Here is a 22,308-nt window from a genome sequence, read left to right on the forward strand (position 1 = left end):
TTGGCCATTGCTATGGGTGGTAGAGAGGGTTTCTTGTAATTATTGAATGAAACTAGTTTAGTCTTGGCAGCATTGAACGCGACCAACCACTTTTGTCCCCATTCCACTAGAGATTGGAGGTCTTCCTCTAGTGTTTCTGCCATTTCTTTAGAAATGTGTTCATTCGTCTTCCTGTCGTGCCTGCCATAGAGTGTAGTGTCATCAGCATATATACCCATCTCAGAGGCAATGTTGTCGGGGAGGTCATTTATGAATATCAGGAACAATAGAGGTCCAAGGATAGAACCCTGGGGCACTCCCGCATTTATATCATATTGTTTAGATGTGTGACCGTCGAGGACTACCTGGATTTTTCTCTTATCTAAGAAGGATTTAATTATGTTAAGTATTCTACCAGTGATACCGTATGATCTGATTTTACTGAGGAGACCCTCATGCCATACCCTGTCAAAAGCCTTAGATATATCTAGAGCTACTGCTCTGCCTTCCCCCGCTTTGTCCAGTGAATGGTATATACGTTCAGAGATCACAGCGAGGATGTCTGCTGTGGAACGGGCTTGTCTAAATCCATATTGTTTGTCAGTCAGTAGTTTAGCATCTGTAAGATGATGGACTAGAGCATGGTTAATTATGGTCTCAAATATTTTGGCAAAAAGTGGGAGGAGGCTAATGGGGCGATAATTTGATGGGTCTGTCCTTTCGCCAGAATTCTTGAATAATATTCTTGAGTTATTATTTTAGTAAGGGTAGAAGCTGTAAGGTGTGTTTAACTTATAAAAAAATGGTTGTTGAAATTAGTAACATATCCAAGAATTATGAAAAATGATGAAATGTGAGTTAATTGATTGGTGTGTTTGTAATGAAATTAGCTGCCTAGACAATATATCAAAGTTATTATTTTAGTAAGGTATGCGATATGGTAAGTTTAAATGATGAAAAATTATTGTCGAAATTAGTACCATATCCAAGAATTATAAAAAAATGATGAAATGTGTGTTAATTAATAGTTGTGTTTTTTATGAAATAATCAGCCCATACAATATATCACATTTTTTTGTATTTTAGTAAGGAGAGAGGCGAAAATGTGGGTTAGAATTATCATAAATTATTGTCGAACATAGTAACATATTAAATAATTATGAAAAATGATGAAATGTGAGTTAACTGACCGGTGTGCTTGTAATGAAATAATCAGCCCAGGAAATATATCAAAGTTATTATTTTAGTAAAGGGGGCGATACAGTTTTAATAAAAACGCTAGAATAATATAATTGTGCCTTCCTTCATGCTGAACTGAACGCCCACAGAATGCCCAGCAACAATATATTACATATGAAAAATGCCGCTGTGGAATTTCCACAGGTCGCGCTTGTACATTTATTAATGTTATAATACCAATCAGTATGATTTTTTTTTATTTTATATATATATATATATATATATATATATATATTATTGTGAAATAAAGAAAATATGTATATAAAAAAAATTACAAAACTAAATATAAATATGATCTTACGATTCGAACCTATCAAGTTAATAAAAGCTCAATATACTAGATAGAAGAATCGATGATGAAAAATGAAAGTGAATAAATTACAATATTTATTAGTCCATCAAAAATTCAAACTAGGGATTATAATAATGAACAATCATGAATACATTGATTTTCAAAACTAAGCTATTTTCATCAGAAGATAAACATTATTAAAAACACATCATGTTTAGCATACATGTAAAAATAAAACAAAATTTTAAAATGTAAGAGAAACGACGTTTCCGAATTCTTTAGATGAGGCTTATTATTATTATTATTATTATTATTATTATTATTATTATTCATCGGACTACTATTCTCATCTTGGGTGTGATTTTCACAACGTTTCGGTCGATATAACCCCCGACCTTCTTCAGGTGTATCCGAATTCCGTCCAAATTCCCGAGTTCGACAGAAAAATTCCCGAGTTCGACTAGATACATCTAAAGAAGGTCGGAGGTTATACTGACCGAAACGTTGTGAACATCACACTCAAGATGAGAACAGTAGTCCGATGAATAATAATAATACATAGAAACATTTTGCGAAAACTAAAAGGAATTTTCAATAGAATAACAGATTAAAAAAATCAACTAATTAGATAGTGAATCAATTAATTAATGAAATAGTCATATGTGAAGCCAAAGGAAGGATCTGGGATCAAAGTATGAATAATCCAAGCGTGTATTTATTAAAGTCTAGTATAAAAACTCGTTAAAATTGAAAAATCAAGTAATTAATAAAGTGTATTCAACAATATACACACTTATCTTTATCTCTACTATAATATAAAAAGAACTTTGTTCGTTCCTTATAGACTCGAAAACGACTGATTCTGTTTTTATGAAATTTCACACGAAGGCACTTTATGTGCCTGGTAGTGTCTTTAGATGCAATCAACAATTCCCTCACTAATCAACAATCACAAGGCGTTTGCTCAGCAACCGTCAAGGCTATTATGCTTGCCAGTCGGTTTGCCTCAAACTCCACACTGGACCCTTTCAACCACCCCCTGCCTGACTTTCCTTTGTGGACAGACGCCACGCTAGACGATCTAAAAATCACCCCTGCTCAGTTGCATGCTATCATAAAGAACCTTGATACTTCAAAAGCATGTGGATCCGATCTCATCCTAGCTGTGCTATTAAAAAAGTGCTCAGCCAAAGTAGCTCCAGTTCTCTCCAAACTCTACAACAATTTTTTTCAAAAACTGCAAATTTAAGCTAAATTTAATGTAACTGTTTAAACAAACTATACCTCATTTGATTCGCCTTTTATTCTTCGATAATTTTACTTGTTCAGATTTAACTCTTGATTGAAATATTGCAGTGTTCACGTCAATTTAAAAAAATAACTTCAAATTGAGGAGGATAAAAGAAAGTCCGCTCAATGGAAAATTGTTATTTAAACGTAACTTTAGGACAATAATGCAACAGGAACACAATGAACTAGTTAATATTTAGTAGCATAGCCCTTCTGCAATTTGTCAGCCTGCAATCTTTTGGAATTCCTTGCAGCAATACTCTGGGAAAAGAGCATCCCACTTTTCTTTAATTTTTGCCCAACGTTCTTCCAAATTTGAAATTTTATCATTGCGTAGCTGTTGCTTGATGTAATACCATACATTTTCGATAGGATCGATGTCTGGAGATTATGCAGGCCAATTCAAACACGGAATATCATGCTCTTCCAGGAACCTATTGGCGTTGCCAGCTGTGTGAATGGGAGCATTATCCTGCATGAAGATGGGATTATCATCCAAATTCCGATCAAAGTAAGGTAGAAAATTCTCAGTCAACATATTATTTGGTCGAATTAATTCGAACTTAAAAGCGAACTATAGGCCCTGGACTATCAGTACTAATAATGCACCACACCAACACTGAATCTTCACCACCTTGCAGTGAAACTGAGCACCTAGGATAAAATTCTTCGTATTTCCTCCAACGGACGTACTGACTACGATCACTGCCTAGCCTATTGAACTAGCTTTCGTCGCTAAAAAGCACGTTTGACCAATATGATCTTCATTGCATCTGACGAAGTCCAGACGGCACTTTCTGTTCTTTACAGAAATCATTGGCTTGCCTCTAGCAACATATCCTCGCAAATTAAATCCCTTTAATCTGTTCTTGACAATAGAAAAAGAGCACTTTTGAACAAGATTGTACTGTTGTTGGATTTGGGGAGCCGTTTCAAATCTGTTTCTTAGGCTGCGGATAATGATAGTATTGCCTTCCTTGTTAGAAGTAACTCTAGTACGACTAGATTTAGGGGCATCACGAACACTGCCGGTGTTTTGGTGCTTTTGCACAGTCTTTCGTACCGTTTATCTCGATTGGATAAACCAGAAAGGTGGAGATTACTGAGCTCCTGACGATTACCAAGAGAAAATCGTGGCATATGGACTAAATGTTACGTTGTATAACCGGGATCAACAACAATTACGATTAGAGATGCTTTGTTGCCTGTTGGGGGATATTTAAAACTGATTTAGGGGTTATAATTTAAGCTGGTTTGTTGCTGCGGACCTTCTTTTTGCTTCCTTAATTTGAAGTTATTTTTTTAATTGATGTGAACACAAGAATATTTCAATTAAAAGTCAAATATGAACAGGTAAAATTATAAAGGAATAAAAGGCGAATCAAATGCAGTATAGGAGGTCCGCACTTGTAATCTTTTCCAAAACTGCAAATTGAAGCTAAATTTAATGTAACTGCTTAAACATATGTATATATGTATGTGCGGGGTGTTTAAAATTGCTGATTGTAATGTAGGATACCGGAATAGTGATGTGATGTATTCCTAAAGTCTTGGATTTGTATTCGTTGTTCCATTTTTACGAAATACTGTTGATTTGTTTTCTTTTACTCTCAAAATTATCAAAAATATTATGCCACCACCATTTAACAGTAATTTCATATTTATTGGTTTATATGTGAAAAAAAATTTTTATATAAACAAATATACGAACATTTGTAATTTAAATCCTACATTTGGTTGCTTGTTTTTGTTTATATGTCACTTCACCATCCCTACATTACTCTCATCCTTCTTAAACATTTACATATTTGTTTGCCAAAAATGCTTCAATCAAACTACCTCTTGCTGATAAGGCATGTATATATGTACATGCATATACTAGCAGACCGCCTAGCGTTGCCAGGTCGTAAAATACGCATAAATATTATATTTTAATTCGTACAAAAACTGAAACATGTGCATGCAAGTATTTTTTTTCTAAAATATCAAATCCTACATAAAAAAAACCTCAAGACAGTGAGTCAAGTACGATAACCATTAAGCAAACTTGATATGATCTTTAAAAGTATTTTCAAATCTACTTATATTAACATAATGAATTTGTCATGTGACAGATTCATGTATGCGCATTCGTGAAACAGCAAACAGATAAAAATCCGACGACCTCCTTACGTACGAATGTTGACCCGTTAACAACCCTTACTTCCAGATGAAAAGCGATTGAAAATGTTTTCCACATGTCTGAATATCCTATATATGAAATTTTAAGTCTATAATTTCGTGGAGTATATAGGTTGAGAGTATATATGAGCATGTATGTGGATTTTTTAAAGCCTTTCGGGCTAGTTCTTGTTCGAGATCCGTCGATTCATCAATGCGACGATTCACAAGGTTGCTTCAGTTTGTGTTTATTGATCACAAAAGTCTGTAGGTTATCGAACGACGCTTTGATCGGAGTCAGCCACGGTGCATAAACAAGAAATCAAAAGTAAAAAATATCAACACATATATTACGTTACATTCTTTTGCAGTTATGTACGGAATGCTCATACAATTTGTATGAAAGGGAAAACTTTTTCAGACACTTTGTATGCGCACTGGAAATTTTATACTTTTTTGTTGTTATTGTTAATGTAGTTAGTATTGAAAACTCTACTAATTTCTTTCATAAGTGCTGACAGTTAATATTATATTAAATTTCCTACTCAGGGTTGACATTAATGTTAAATTATTCAGTAATGGTTGGTACTGAAAATTCTATCAAGTTACTTAGTTAAGAACTGGGTTCTCGGTGTGACAAAATGTGTACAAGGATCAATCCTAAGAGTCTCTCTGGGCGAAGTGAATCCTTATAAAACTGCAGGGTTCACTCTTAAATGTAACGATTCTAAGAAAATAACCCCTGTCATCAAAGCAGAAATGCGTCATTGAATTGCGCCATCAGAATGGGGGAGACTATGTAGGAAAATAAATTCTGGGGCATGAACGATGATTCGTTTTAATGATACCACTCCAGTTTTCGTGGCTCTTCCTATTTTAGTTAAAAAATAGGTTTTACTTTTTGAACAACACTCGCGAGTGATATATATATATATATATATATATATATATATATATATATATAAGGAAAAGTGTCTGTCTGTCTGTCTGTCTGTGTACATTTCCCTACGCAATAACTCTGCCAATTTTCAGTCTACAGACTCGAAATTTGATATACATGATGGAGATTTGGGAAAATCTTTGTAATCAGTTTCGGTTAGAAATTCAGCTGTTAAGGGGTCAAAGTTCAACGATTTGATCTTTGAAAACTCAACCAAACTCCTCCGACAATTTTGGGTATAAACACTTGAAATTTTAGATATTGGTTCCTTGGACATGATCTAACTTAACTTGATTTGAGCCCAAAACAATAAATATTAAGGGGTAATAATAGGGGTCGAATTTTAAAAAAAAATTGACCTCTGCGGTCTCTACCAAATTACTCAGACAATTTCTGGACTAAACATTTGAAATTTTACATAAAGGGTATTCAGAGATAGGGCAAGCTTTTTAAAATTTTAAGTTACCAATATATAAATGTATGTTTGCATGTCTGACTTAAAGTTTTTCACAAGATCAATATCGTTTTAAAGCTCGACACTTCTGACGACAAATATCGAAGAATTGGCTAAAAACATTAATTTTTTCACTCTCAACTAGGCACTTTTCTACAGGGGGGGAGTCACTTTCTCCGCCGATATTTTCGAAAGTCATCCCCTTTTTTCGATTATCTAGCCTTAATTTAAACCTACGTCACTTCCGGTTTGACGGTGATCGTAACAGCAAAAATGTCACGTTTTCCCCATTCTTTTCCTCCTTCGCGGTACGGATTCGAGCTAGCCTTCCTACTACCATTTTTTTTTCAACACACACCTCCAAACACATGGGCAACGCCGGGCACTCATACTAGTGTATTTATATATATAATATATATATATATATATATATATATATATATATATATATATATAGTATTATCAAAGAGTAAATCTTTAACACAGCAAATCATATCAAGAGAAAAACGTCAACACTATCGAGAAAAGGCATTCTTGGAAACTTTGTAGAATAAGAAATTTTCTAAATGTTCATTGTGTGTTCCTTCCCAAATAATAAATTTTTGTAAATCCTAATTTAGAGTTTTAATTATATATGTATATATATATATATATATATATATATATATATATATATTATATATATATGCTTTAATAATTATTCTTTCATGCCTACATGTACTAATGTTTTATGCTTACGCAATCATCAGTGTAGGATGAAAATTCCAGCGGGTCAAGAGATTCGAACTCAGCCACGAAGCTACCTTTGAATTCATTTGCTAAGCTTACACCTTCGAGTCGCAAACAATTGACACGAGAATGAAAGGAATTAATAACTAATAAATGTCTAATTCGGTCGCAGACATTAGACAATCTAGAGTGTTCGAATATATATATACAGTATCGGCCATAATATAAGGAACGGGGAAAAAATACAATTATTCATGTATATTTAAAAAATTAGAGCATGGATTTTTCTGAAATACTCAGAATAAACAAATAGAACCAATGTGTATAAACTAGTACAAAAAAAAAATTACGATTCAATATTGACAAATATTTTAGTTTTAAATTATATCTGTGGATTTATCACATAATAATATTATAAATAGATATCAAAACAATATTAGCTTTAAAATTTAGTTATGGTTTTATAATAATTTGGTTTACGTAAACATTTTAAAGAGTAAACAGTAACATAATTAAATGAACTTTTGAAATTCGATTAAAATATTTTCAAAAACGATATAATTACAACAAAACGTGAAGCAAAAATGAATTTAAAAAATGACTTCCAGGCAACGTCGGATGGGTATTGCTTGTAATTATGTTCATCCAATTGGCGTATGTGTTTACAAGTTTCAATAATAATCGGATAGATTGCTAGACGTGTCAGTTTTCAGTGAAATATAAACTGGTTTCTACTTTTCTTTTTCCTTGCGTGAATTCATTTTTGTGTTGCAAAATTATTGTGTTTCTGTCTGAAGTTGCCTTCCATACATTTTCTCAAAATATATCGGTTCTCGATTTGTAAATTTATTGCAACAGAATGCCAACAATGATGTTGTTGCATTGTAAGCTGTATTTTAGAACGTTTTTAATTGCATCTATTGATCAATATATGATGTCGTGACTTTAGGGTTTCTGGAAACACGTACACGAGCATATATCAGATTGCTAATTAAGTTCTTGCGGTTTTTAACTATTAAATTCAGATGAACATCGGCTCAAACAAAAATTATTGATCGAAATAAGCACCATCAGAATCAACACATTTTTGTCAACGCAAAACAAGTGTGTTTATGCCAGTAGCATAAAAAAAATCTTGCGTTCTGGTGACGATGAAGTCGCTGGAGGCTTTTTTGATATCGGTTAGATTTTTTAACCATTTCGAACGCAGAAAGTTGTAGAGATGCTTGAGACAGTGGTAATCGGTAGGTGAGAGTTCTGGAGAGTATGGCGGATGAGGCAGTTTCGTAGCCCAATTCGTTCAACTTCTGCAGCGTCGGTTTAGCAACGTGCGGTCGAGCATTGTCGTGAAGGAGAATTGGGCATTTTCTGTTGATTAATGATGGGTGTTGTTGTTGAAATTTCGGATGCATTTCATCTATTTGTTGACAGTACTTTTCTAAACAGTCAGTATGACCTTTCTTTGGTGCAACTCTGGCTTCGGGAAGTGTTGTGGAGCTTTGTCGGCGTCTAACCACTGAGCTGAGTGTCGCCAGTTGTTGTAAAGAACCCACTTTTCGTTGCAAGTCACAACCTGGTCGAGAACCGAGTTTTTCTTGTTGCATAAAAGAAGGAAAGATGACACTTCATAACGGCGTTTATTTTAATTGTCGTTCAATTTGTAAAGCACCATTTATCAAGTTTTTGTCTTTTCAATCTCTCTCAAGTGGTTGAAAATCGTCGTATATATTATGTCTAATTCAGAAGCAAGTTCTCGAACAGTTGTGCGTGGATTGGCTTCGACTAGGGCTCTTGATCATTGTCAACATCTGATAACCGACGACTACGCTCATACTTTTCAAGACTCTCGTCGCCGCCACGAAATTTCTTAAACCACCATTGTGCTGTGCGTTCAGTAGTTGTTTCTGGGCTAAACGCCTCGTTGATATCGCGACCTATTTCAACAGCTTTTCGGTCTAGCTTGAATTGAAATAAGAAAATTGTACAAATTTGCTTTTTTTTCTACCTTGTATTCAACGTTCTGAAAAGACATAATTGTTTTAAACGTTTGTAATTTAAACGATTAGATCGACCGAAAAACACTCTTTTAAATGAGATATAAAGTTATTATAACGAAAACTTATTTGAAAATACATCATTTGAAATCAAAATTAAAAATTTCGCCAGAACTTTCTTCTCACCCGAATAGTTATAATCGCTACAAATTCAACCTTACTGTAGAAAACGTCATGAGGTGAGATGACGAGGATCATCCAATGCCATCCGTTTAAACTTCAGTGACGATTCTATAAAGGACATCAGGCTTTTATCATATTTCTTCCTTTGGTTCTGCCTTTCATGTGATCATACCAATTGCTGGTGCTGATATTCTCTCATTCCAAGTTTATTTTTCACTGAATTTTAGTTTGTGCCTTTTTTATTTTTAGTTTGTGCCTTTTTAATTTTAATTTGTGCCATTTTTATTTTAGTTTGTACTTTTCTTGACTTTTAGTTTGTGCCTTTTTTAAATTTTAGTTTGTGCCTTTTTTAATTTTAGTTTGTGCTTTTCTTGAATTTTGTACCTTTCTCTGAATTTTGTGCCTTTCTTTTAATTTTAGTTTGTCCCTTACCCCAAATATATATATATATATATATATATATATATATATATATATCCCCCCTTGGACAAAGTCCAAAGAAGAGTCTCCAATCTAATAGGTCCCGCACTGTCAACTAAGCTCCAACTCCTATCCCATCACCGCAATATTGCATCTATGTGCCATTTTTATTTTACAAGTATTAATACTTGGGGGTCATCGGATTTTTATGTGTTGGCCAACTCTTTCACGACTGCGCATCCGCGAATCGTTCGCATTATGTTCAGAATAAGTAGGTTTGAAAACACCTTCTCAAGATTGTGTCAAGCTGGCCTAATGGTTATCGTACTTGACTCGCTGTCCTTAGGTTTTGGTTTCGATTTCAACTCAGGTATTTACTTATAAGGCGTGAACTGTTTAAAAAAACATTATACTCGCATGCACAAGTCTCAGTTTACTTCAATTTTTTTAATTCATTTATTTTTTTTAAGTAATTTTACTAGGCACGGCCAAAACGGAAGAAGGGGGTAAGTATTTTTTACGGGGTGTCTCTTTAAAAATCTACCAAACATCAAGTAATTATCCAATAAATACTGATTATTAAGTGAAGAATAAGCTTTATAACGGTGTACTTTTTTTCATAATCGATATTTATATTTTTTTTCTTGCCAACTAACTTCTTTACTTGTGGTTACAAATATGCTTAAAATAATCAGCCGAAACTGAAAAAAATGTATTGTATTGTGGGGATTGTGAGGATTGTAGATAAAACAAACAAACAAAAAAACAACTGTACACAGGTTTTAAGGTTGAAAATCCGAATTTTTCATGTGTTTTAATTTTTCACCTTTTGTGTTTTGCAGTGTGAAATTGGTTGAATATATTAATAATTATTATTATCTTGCAGATTAGCAAAGAACAAATTATATATTTTCATAATCTTTACGAAAAACTACTTTTAAATCTTTGAAAAATAAATTAATAATTTTCTTTTAGTGAGCCCAATATTGCTAATATACCATTAAATAGGAAATGTTTTGCAGAATCGAGACCAAAAATCAAGAAATCGATAAATAATTGTGCATTTTGTTAAAAATACAATAATTTCTTTCGGAAATTTGTTGTTACATGATATTACCTCACCTATGGTAGACCATAAGACCTTCACACAGTTGTACGTATTTACAAACAGTTGTCATCTCCCCCTTTTCCGTTTTGCTGTGACTTGCGCTTGACTTAGTTTAGGGGGACTTGCATCTATCACACTCTCTCGCCCAAAACACTTGGTCCTGATGGCAAGAAAGGGTCAAGAGAACCCAGCGTGATACTAGATGCAGGAGTTGTCCCGAACACATACGGCGCCAAGCATTCCCAAAATGGTCACCCATCTGGTACTGGCCAGCCTCATTGTTGCTTAACTTCCGGGGTTGTGTAGGCAACAAATATATACAATATATATATATATATATATATATATATATATATATATATATATATATATAAAATAAAAAATTACAATTAAATTTACCAAAATGATCCAAGATGGTAAAATTGGATTTTACTTGTGCAAATGGAAATTCAATTAACTTTCTTGAAGTTATATATTTGGATTTTACCGTCACTGGATTATTTATCTTCCACCAGACTATCCATTCACGTGTAATCACCTTTTTCTTCACCATATTCCCTCTGCTTCACTTTTTGTTATCAAGTAAGATCTTTGACTTACTTGTTGTTTCATCAAATACTTTTGCATGCAAAATCCGATCCTGCATTTTGCTAATTCCTACCCTCTGATGAGAAGGAAAGTACTTCTTCGAAACCCCGCGGATCCACTTATCTAGTGTTTCCTTTTTAGATTAAATATGTTTTTAACTCTTTTTCAAAGTGTGTTTTAACATGTTTTATTAACTGTTTGCTCGTATATATATATATATATATATATATATATATATATATATATATATATATAACTACTTCATTTACTCACACAAATTTAATATACGAAAGTATAGATTTATGCGTAAACTTTAAGTATTTACTTCATAAGTGCTCAATACGTAGGTAGAGCTAGTTAGTAATTTGTAAAATATATATGGCGATTAAGCTACACTGAATATTCTGCGTTTCATCCACTGTAGGATTCGTCAGGCTTATGCGCGAATTTTGTGGTTGCTTCTTGTTTTTATATATGTTGAGGATTTCTAGTTAGCCAATCGGCTTTCTAGTATCCACCGCGCCCCCTCCTATCAGCCAATGGGCATGCATTTTATCGAACAAAGGATCTGTTTTAGAACTAGGTTAGTGGTTTAAGGTGGATCTTTCCCTCCTTTTTTTTATATATGAATATACCTATGTGTACACACACACATGCACACACATATATATATATATATATATATATATATATGTGTGTGATCGTTTATGTATATTCCTGTTTATTTAATTTGTTTATTTGTTTGTTTTCTATTGTTATTGTTAGTTTTAAAGCTATTTTGTATCGCTATCCTAGAGTAAGTTTTATTTTGTGAACACAGTTGTTTGCTATTTCTCGTCTACAGTTTAATAGATTTTGAGGTTGTTTAAAGTACAGGATAGCAAATTTTTCATGGAGGCATAATTTACATGGGTCGTCTAAATGTCTACACGTGGTAGCTTGTCTCATTATTTTCCATTCGACTACCGGCGAATGTCCTCTTTCTTTGAGTTCCCAGTATTTATTCGCTAGTGTTGTTTTTATACGGTGTTCCAAGATCCACCTTAAACCACTAACCTAGTTCTAAAACAGATCCTTTGTTCGATAAAATGCATGCCCATTGGCTGATAGGAGGGGGCGCGGTGGATACTAGAAAGCTGATTGGCTAACTAGAAATCCTCAACATATATAAAGACAAGAAGCAACCACAAAATTCGCGCATAAGCCTGACGAATCCTACAGTGGATGAAACGCAGAATATTCAGTGTAGCTTAATCGCCATATATATTTTATAAAGTTATATATATATATATATATATATCGCTTATGCAAAAAGAATTAAACCCCTATAAAGTCCATTCTTCACTTAATCGTCAAAACAAACGTTAACAATACATGGACTAAATGAATTTATTTAGTCCTATAAAGGCTACCATATTTTCTCCCAAACTACCACTAAATTTTGTTTTTTTTAATTTCTCTATAAAATATGGAATTATTCGCGATAAAAGATGGAATTATTTGAAATTCCGGTACTTATGTTATAATATTTTTGCATATTCTTATAGCATCATCCTAAGTCTTATTTCGACAAAGAGATTCAAAAACCTTAAAAAAGAAATTTAAATGAGTTATCCATCGAGACAAAACTGGCGGTTAATGGTGCTTTTTGTTGTTTTTTTTATTTAAAATTCTATTAAAAATAGCAAAAAAAGTTTATATTCTGCTTTTCATGTGATAAATGTCAGGCTTTTATATTTCTGGAAGAAAGAATTGCTCAAGAATAATGGATTTTAATAGATTTTAATTTGTTTAAAATAAAAACAATAACTTGGCTTTTCTTCCATTTCTTTTTCTTTTTTTTTCTTTTTTTTTTTGCTAGCCTTAATCAAACGTTACGTTTAATACCTACTATATTTCTGTTTATAATAAGTAAGAATTTTGCATTAATTAAAATATAATATTTATGCGTATTTACGACTGGACAACGCCGGGCAGCCTGCAAGTAATTTTATAAAATCAATAGTAGATTCTCTACAATGCAATGTAAACTACAATGAATTGTGGACTAAGTCCCTACCTAGGCATGTGTAGCTTTTTTCGAGTGCCCTCTTCTGCTACGCAGGAACATTTTTTAAGCTAATTCGCTCATTTCCGTGCAGTTAACTCTCCTTTTCTTTCTTTTCTTTTCCACCGGGGATTCATACGTTGTACTGTTGGTAAGACGTTCGACTTTTCCTGTATTTTCAAGAGGCCATCGCATATCATGAATGAATTTCTCTTGATGTCATCGCCCCACGTGCTTTGAGTTCGCGCTAAAATTGCTTCTTTCATTTCATCGTTTCATTTACGTTCGCCTCGCCTTTGGGAGGATGACGTTCTTGTCGAACAGTCCCCTTAAATAATCAAATTCTATTCCACTCAATTTCCACTATTACCTATTATTATGCTGTTGTCTCACAGACCATCTGGCATTTATTAACCTTTATCCTCGAGTGGCATTCGGGCCTTGATAAGTAGTTACTACCATGTAAAAAAAATTTAATAAGCCAATCAGCACTCAGAGGCCGGCCAAACACATTTTTTGGAAGAGAGCCCAGCTAACTCCAAGGAGAAGGGAAGGGAGGAAACTCGTATTACGATTTACTTTTTCCTTTGACGTTAATGCCTGAGCTATGAAGACATGTTTACTGCTAGGCTAAAAATTAAAATATGAACTATTAGCTATTACGTCACGCATGCATATTCGTAATGCCGTCGTTCGAACATAACCTGGCAAATTTAATTTCCTTAATTTTTGCACTGATTTTCCCCAGCTAAAACCAAATATAAAGTTTCCCATAGGTTCAAATACCCTATATATTAAATTTCATGTATGTAGACCAAAAACTGACAGGAGTTTGGTAGGCAATTTTTTTAAACAAATATATACACGCATACATAAATATATATAGAAAGAGGTCTGTGTTTACTATAATCTTTATACGTAAATATTACGCAAGTATAAATCATGAAGAATATCTGCATGAATATAATTACACGTAATATTTAACTAAAGATGATCATTCGATAAGAAAACCGAAAAAACTAATAGGGAATTGATTAAAATGAATGTTTAAAAAATATGCTAATTACCTAGATCTTTTACATATGAATGCAATTCCACGACCCATATATAAAAACGTTGTATTTTATTTTTAAATAGAAAAAGGGTTTTTAATATGAATATCAATACACAAAAAATTATAGGAATATAGATTGTTTTATTTATCTACATTAATTTTTATGCATTTATTTTCTGTATTCAATGCGTAAGTAGATATTGGTAGTAAGTTATGAAAATTCTATGGCAATTAAGCTACACATAATTTTCCGCGTTTTAATTAGTCATTAAAATATAGGCCACGCAGTGTTCTCTTTCTACGAAACTATGAATTAATTAACTGCTGTTTACTTTTCATAGCAATTCTTTTCGTTGTTATTATTCTATTTATTTTTATTTTACTCACAGCTCAAATGTATCAATTAAATATATCTAAATTTGACTACACCGACTTGAAAAGCAATTCCATTAACATTAGGACGTTTATTGTTTATCTCGAGAGTCTCCAATATCTGCAGTTTATTTTTATTGTCTTTTGCTTGTTGAATTCTTGTGTATCCAGTTTACATGCATTCAAAGGTTAAATTATAGGATCAAAATGTCTTTAAAATGCACATTTATAACGTAATTGCAAACAAACCAGATACATTCTTAAGATTAGATGGAAAAAATAACTATCAAATTTTTTTGTAAAAACAGCAGCTCTTGAAAGGAAACAGGTGGAATTATAAAAATTATAATTCTAAATCTACATCCGCAGATTAAATCTTTCTTTTTTTTACTGTCAAAAGCAAACACAATTTGTCGATCCTGTTTCCGTTCTATTAAAATTTGCTTCTGTATCGTTGTGTACATATGAAATATGTCTCTCTTTATAAAGAGTACCAGGAAAGGGGGGGATAATTCAAACTAGAGAAATGGGGACAATGAAATCAAGTCAAATTTCAGAGGATACGTTGAAATTAAATATATTATTATAATAAATTAAACATGAAACAATTAATAAACGAGTCAGTTTTTAATAGTAATTTAAATTAGGTAAAGTTTAACTGAACAAAACATTTGAAAAGAGAGGTTTTGGGATAGGTTACAATTAAAAAGTCTGATAGTTTGATTTGTCCCCCTTCGATGTAACTCTTTTAAATTAAAGGCGAAAATATTTCACGTGTGCACAGCGATATAGAAGCTCACAAAAGAAAAGGTGGCAAGTTTCTTCCTAAATTTCAATCTATGTTCTTCTATGCAAAACATTTACAAACGCTTATTTATCATACAACACTGTGAACAATTTCTCTTACTCACTATCTGTGCCTAAAATTAAACGCAAATTCCATAAACAAAGTTTAATTCTTAAAATGCCCGCCTGTAAATCTCTAGAGTTCGAGGCTGTTTCCAGCTGACGACAACATGGTCGTTTTCAAGTCCAATTATTACGATACGAACCGGGAGAACTTAGTTCGGGGGAAGTCTCCTGTGCAGAATCTTATGACTCTACGAAATTGTCAATCTCTCTCCACATTCTCGTAGCATATTAACAAATAAAAATATGTCAGCCGTAAGATGTTACGGCCTATATGACAGGTTGTATTAGTTCAGATCAGCATCGTTATAGAATAATCAAGTGAAGCGAAGCACACAGGCCGAAAAATGGCAGAACACAACAATTAAGGGTTTATATATATATATATATATATATATATATATATATATATATATATATATATATATATATATTATTTTTAAAATGTAATTATCCACTGACACGTGTTTCGTCGTCTACGACTTATCAGAGTGGCTGTATCTAGCGAGATTCGAAATCGGGACCCAACGGTAATGAGCCTAAACACTTACCCCTGGACCATCTCGCCAACTGTCTGGATATATCGCGATTTACTTAGATGTTGTTTTATTTTGGTTTTAGCGATATGTTCTTGAATGAATTCAATTATTTACAAAAGTGCATTTTTACCTAAATGCGAGTTGGGAATAATTCTCCCTTTTTAACCAATTTGGTACCCCCACATGGGGAGCAGTATATATATTATTCTAATGCTTTTAATACATGAAAGGGTTCACCCTCTCCAAACAAATCTTCGTACAATACTCAATGGCCGAAGAATGGAGTGAATAAATAGAAGTCAGCAAAACAAAACCATATCTTTCTTTCTTTTTTCTTTCTTTTTTTCTTTTTTTTTTTTTTTTTTTGCTATTATTCGAAATTATTGAATCCAAACACAAATATAAGAAACATTTAAATGTAAATGTCCTAAGAAATTAATTAAGTTGTTCGTTGGTGATGAAAGAGGTGTCAGCGGGAGATGAAAATAAGAAATAAAATACTTAGCTGATGAAAACATGCTGTAACCAAATAAAATGCCCAATAGAAATGATCATCTAATTCTGGAGATTCTCGGAATTTAAATACACCATAATATAGTCCAGGTATAATCCACTCTTTGACTCGCATCTCCTTTGGCAAGATAAACACTGTCCTTTTCTCCAGTAAATATTTTCATAATCTTCACGTTTTCGGTGCCTCATGACATAGTGAAAAATTAGTTCTCTTACTTTACGTGAAGTGGGCACGTTCATCGCGTCTCAATACAACATAATCATTCCTTTTTATGGCCTTATGCCATATAGTGACAGTTTCTTTGCATCCCTGTACTATGCATCAGGATCTTACTTGCACCTCCGTGCAGTGTGACAATATTTTTTCTGCATCTATATATGATGCAACATTGTCTCTTTTGCATCTCCGTGCAATACATAAATATATACATAGGCGTTTACATGTACAGGAGTTTGGACATAGACGTAGGTTTCTGGGAGTATGCTATTTTCTGCTACATAGGGAAGTCCATATGCAGCTTCCGTCTTTATCGTCATAGTGTGTGTGTGTGTGTGTGTGTGTGTGTGTGTGTGTGTGTGTGTGTGTGTGTGTGTGTGTGTGTGTGTGTGTGTGTGTGTGTCTAAATATATATAAAAATGTAACTCTTGGTTCGTTCGTAATTAATAGTCTAAATAACTACTGAACGAATGGCTTCCACATTTTGGTATAATATGTTTACTGTACCCATGCGTGTTTCTATATATCTCTTTGTAATTATAACATTATACGTAATTTTTCTATAATAAATATTTGGTTTTCTTTGTACGGATGGGACATTTTTTTTTATTTGGGGACAATTATTATCATCACGTGACATCACTAAACGGAACTTTTATATACCAAATTGACTTCTTTCGTTTAAAAATGGAATTATTTCTTTTTCGTTAATATATATATTTTTTTTTAATATTTCGTGTTTTATATATATAAAGTACAATTGTTGAATGCTATTTTCTTGATTATATTTGTTTGGGAGAAGCACAATTAAAAAAAAAAGATTAAAACAGAGCGAAATTTAAATTTCCATTCCATTTTTACTCTTTATGAATATTAAAAGAAAAATTACTAAACATTTATTAATAATGCCTCACTTTTACAGACATTTGTTTTTAAATTTCTTAAATGACGACTTTTATCGACTTTTTTTTAATAGCATTTGCGGATGGGTATGTTGACATTTGTTTCAATTTCTTTTAAATGACTTTTCATCGACTTTCTTTTTTTTAATAGCATTTGCGGATGGGTAAAAAACGAAAAAAAAATAACTAAACCATTTACTGATAATTCTCACTTTTACAAATATTTTTAACGAATAAATTTTATCAAAGTCAAGATACCGAGAAATTGTCAGTAAATGGCTTAGTTATTTTTTTCGTTATTTACCCATCCGCAAATGCTATTAAAATAAAAGTCATTTAAAAAGAAATTAAAACAAATGTAAGCATACCCATCCGCAAATGCTATTTTTAAAAAGTCGATAAAAGTCGTCATTTAAAAAGAAATTTAAAAACAAATGTCTGTAAAAGTGAGGCATTATTAATAAATGTTTAGTAATTTTTCTTTTAATATTCATAAAGAGTAAAAAACTTTAAAAATAAATGTGACAAATAATCGTTTCGTTACTAAGACAACGTCAGTAAATAAAAAAAAAAGTGTTACGTGCGCTTGCGTCAGAAAGGGAGCGATGCGTGTTTTTTATGCTGGTAGCCATGGAACTCAACGCCCATGGAGTACCAAATTCTGTTTTCCAAAAAACTGCATAACTAGCGAAGAGCGTTATATATAGTAACTAGCGGGGGTACCCGGCGTTGCTCGGGTGTGTAGCGATGGTGTAGTAAAAGTAGGAATAAAAAGCAACCCAGGTGGGAATGGAGAAACAACAAAGTGGAGAGAGGTGTTTAAAAAAATGTGATAGTAGGCTGGAACCCGTAATCCGAAGGAGAAAAAGAAGGTGAGGCTAAAACAAAATGTGGTAGTAGGTAGGCAAGCTCGAACCCGTTACGCGAAGGAAGGAAAGAAGGTGAAAAGCAGAAGTTGCGCGCGCGTCGAATTTAAGCGTAGTCAATCGAACTTACGATGATTTAAATGCTTTGGTTATTTATTTGATTCCCCACAAAAGCAAATAAGACACAAGGTAGTTTTTAATGTGGGGGAAAACCAGCTCCTCCCAAAAAGGGGCACTCTGACAGTATCCAATAAAAATAGTAATTATCTCAGTATGACTACATTGACTGAGGACCAAGCGTCCCGCTTTTTTTAACGAAAAAGCCAAACAAACACCTGAGACGACGCCACATGCTTAACTTCGGCGATCTGGCCAGAACCGGCGTGATTATGTGCTATATATATATATATATATATATATATATATATATATATATATATATATATATATATATATGATTAGTTTGTTTTGGGAAAAATGAAATCCAGCAGAGTGCTCAATTAAAAGGTAAATCCGAAAATAAGAGCGTATTTATATTTTGTATTTTGTGTACAGAAAGTTGTTAGATGAGATAAGTCATTGGTACCGTCGGTTTCAAGCCCAATAATTAGAACCTTTTAAGATATCCATATTAAGCTCTCTTCAGCCAATACTCATCTCTTAATTTAATTTATTTGTTTGTTTGTTTCTGCTTATATATATATAAACAAACAAATAAATTAATATACAATAATTATGTTTAAATACAAATTATTTTAAGTGCAGGTACAAATAAGCACATGTAATTTACCAAATTTCCTCAATATAAAAGTATATATACATAAAAAATTATTTTTAAAAAACTATATTAAATATAAAATGCTAATTAACACGTTCCAGACTATTGTTTGCTGCGAGACTGTTACTTTTTACAGCAGCGCGTTTGAACCAAAGTCAAATAAATATCTGACGAAGAGATCTTTCTTAGAGTATCATATAACACGAATATTCCATCAGACCGGCTTACCCAAGTAATCACAGTGCAAATATAAATATACTGTGTATATGAAATGTATTTGTAATTTGTATTAATAAAACTTTTCACATGCTTCAGTTTGTGTCTTTCCGTTACTTCTGCATTGTATCGCCTTCTACCTATTTCATTTAACTAATATATATATATATATTTTGTGTATTGATTTTTAATATTTATTTTAACAGCGCTCAATACGTGAGTAGACCTGGGTAGTAAGTTAGGAAAATATAGGAGTATTCCAAAAATGATGCCTTCTATTTCTTATTCCGTCGACTTTAAATATTTCCATTGCCTTTTATTTACAATTATTCTTCCCTAAATCCTTTTTTTTTCATTCCATATAAAAACTTTCCAAATATTTTTTAAGGAACATACGTTTGTCTCTGATGAGTTGTTTAGTGGGCTTCCGTTATTTGACGAGACACTAGTAAGACGTACTTAATAAAAATCGATATAATATCATGAGTGTGAATTAAATACGTTTTCTGATTTTGGAATGATAAATAATGATTATATATATATATATATATATATATATATATATATATATATATATATATATATATATAGTAGAACCTCGAGATACGATCTTCATAGGATACGTTTTTTTTTCAGGTTACGATGTGGGATATGATGCTTTTTCTGGCCCCTGGTTACGGTATTTACCGCGCCTTATGGTTTTATTTATAATGTTATTTGATTATATACATGTGTATTATATACCGGACTGTATTTTGTTACTAATTTTTAATGTCATATCCCGGGGTTCTATTGTATATATAATTTCTAATGTGCAAACTATAAAACTATCGCTTTTTTTTGTTTATTTGTTATTGTATTTATTTTTTTCAGCTCTATACCCGCTTATTTTTCTCGGTGCCACGTCATGATACGTCGGTGGCGGCACAGAAACATGTGGTGCTTTATACTACTGCTCACTATAATTGTCATGACGTCATCGGTTCTATCGAACTTCGATCTTCTGAGTAGAGACACTCGCTTATTGCCATGGTCATGGCTAATCAGGAAACAGCGAATCTACGTCGGGCCGGACGATCAGTTTGACTGCAATGCCCTTATAAAACAGGTGAGTTGCATCTAGTGAAACGAAATGGAAAAGTGTATTTACCAATCTTCCACGACGGCAAAGTTAGACATATGGTTAGTTTATAGTGAAAGATTCCATCTTCCACCACCACCCCAAGAGGTTGTTTGGATGTGCACAACATTCCCTGATTACACTGTTAAGGGTGCATAAGGCAGTCGGCAATGGGGTAATTCTCCTTCCGAAAAAGGATGCAATTCTTGAAAGAATGGCCTCCTAGAAATGGCTCGAATTATACTTCACTTCGATCCAAGAGAAGACCATTGTTTAATTTATATTGTATTTCTTCAAACTCGATCAAAGTACATTTCTATCCAGCATTTTATTTATGATCAAAGTGTAATATATGTTAAGGTTCAAAATGGCATCCTCCCAGACATTATCTCCTCCTTTCGGAAGAAGAATTTTCTTATTGACTGTCATCTGTTGCGCTCTCATTCGTAAAGCGATCGTGACGAGATTACATATGCATTTATATTTTATGTCTTTTAAGGGAGCAACATTTTATCCACATTAAAAACCGACCTTTGCCTAACTTTGCCCTCTTAAATTACAGTTGTTGTTTTGTGTGTGTGTGTGTGTGTGTGTGTGTGTGTGTGTGTGTGTGTGTGTTCTTCCAGTGTTTTTTTCCAGAAGTTGATCAGTTTCTCTTTTGTGCGACTTATTATTAAATACTAGTTTAAGAATATGTTCTTAGATATTACTTGCAAGTCTCTATAAACAATTTCATATGCACACGGATCGTTATCAATGTAACCAAACGCAGCCAAGTTATTGTACATACAATCGGACTAATGTAGCAATACTACCACATGCGACAATAATAACACACCTGCAACGAGCCGCAATTGCGATTCGTGCAAGCATTCAACTTTCTTCTTGGCCTCCCCAATCGGAGATTATTTCCCATGCGAGTTGAGCACATTATGAAAAATCAGAAAGACCCTTTATTACGCCGGTCACGTTATCGTTAACAGTATCTACATTGCTCGATCTAATTCCAAACTTCTCTTAAATCCACAGTCCTTAGGTTCGACAAGAATTCAACATGGCGACCATACACATATACCAACATACACACATGGATACAACTTGACTTTTACACACGTGTACGGAAAAACGTCATCCTTCATATATCAACTCTTTTCTCTTCACAAATAGGATTTTCTAATCTTTTTGCCTTCGTTCACGCTCATAAACGTCTTTCTCTTTCATTCTTCTCTTATTAGGCCAAAACGGAGACGATTCAATGAAGTTATTTGTCTTCTTTTACTAAACTATAACAGTTCGTCATAAATGTCTTTACTCGCACTCGTGTCGTTATAAATACGATGAAACACTGGCAGGTCTTAATAAACACAAATCAAAATCAATTACTAAACTTTATCAAAAC

General features: G+C 33.0%; 1 protein-coding gene across 1 annotated transcript in view; it reads left to right on the plus strand.

The window, feature by feature from the left end:
• The window catches only part of LOC145291776 (N-acetyllactosaminide beta-1,6-N-acetylglucosaminyl-transferase-like), a 128,806-nt gene that overhangs the window by 72,265 nt on the left and 34,233 nt on the right, over positions 1-22,308 (plus strand). Inside the window, exon 3 of the mRNA XM_080137717.1 lies at positions 20,663-20,897. Coding sequence (XP_079993843.1) covers positions 20,663-20,897 — 235 coding nt within the window. The remainder of the gene's footprint in view (positions 1-20,662; positions 20,898-22,308) is intronic.

Source organism: Euprymna scolopes, chromosome 2 (assembly GCF_053919585.1).
Source record: "Euprymna scolopes isolate OS-2025 chromosome 2, ASM5391958v1, whole genome shotgun sequence".
In the NCBI taxonomy this organism is placed as follows: Eukaryota; Metazoa; Mollusca; class Cephalopoda; order Sepiida; family Sepiolidae; genus Euprymna; species Euprymna scolopes.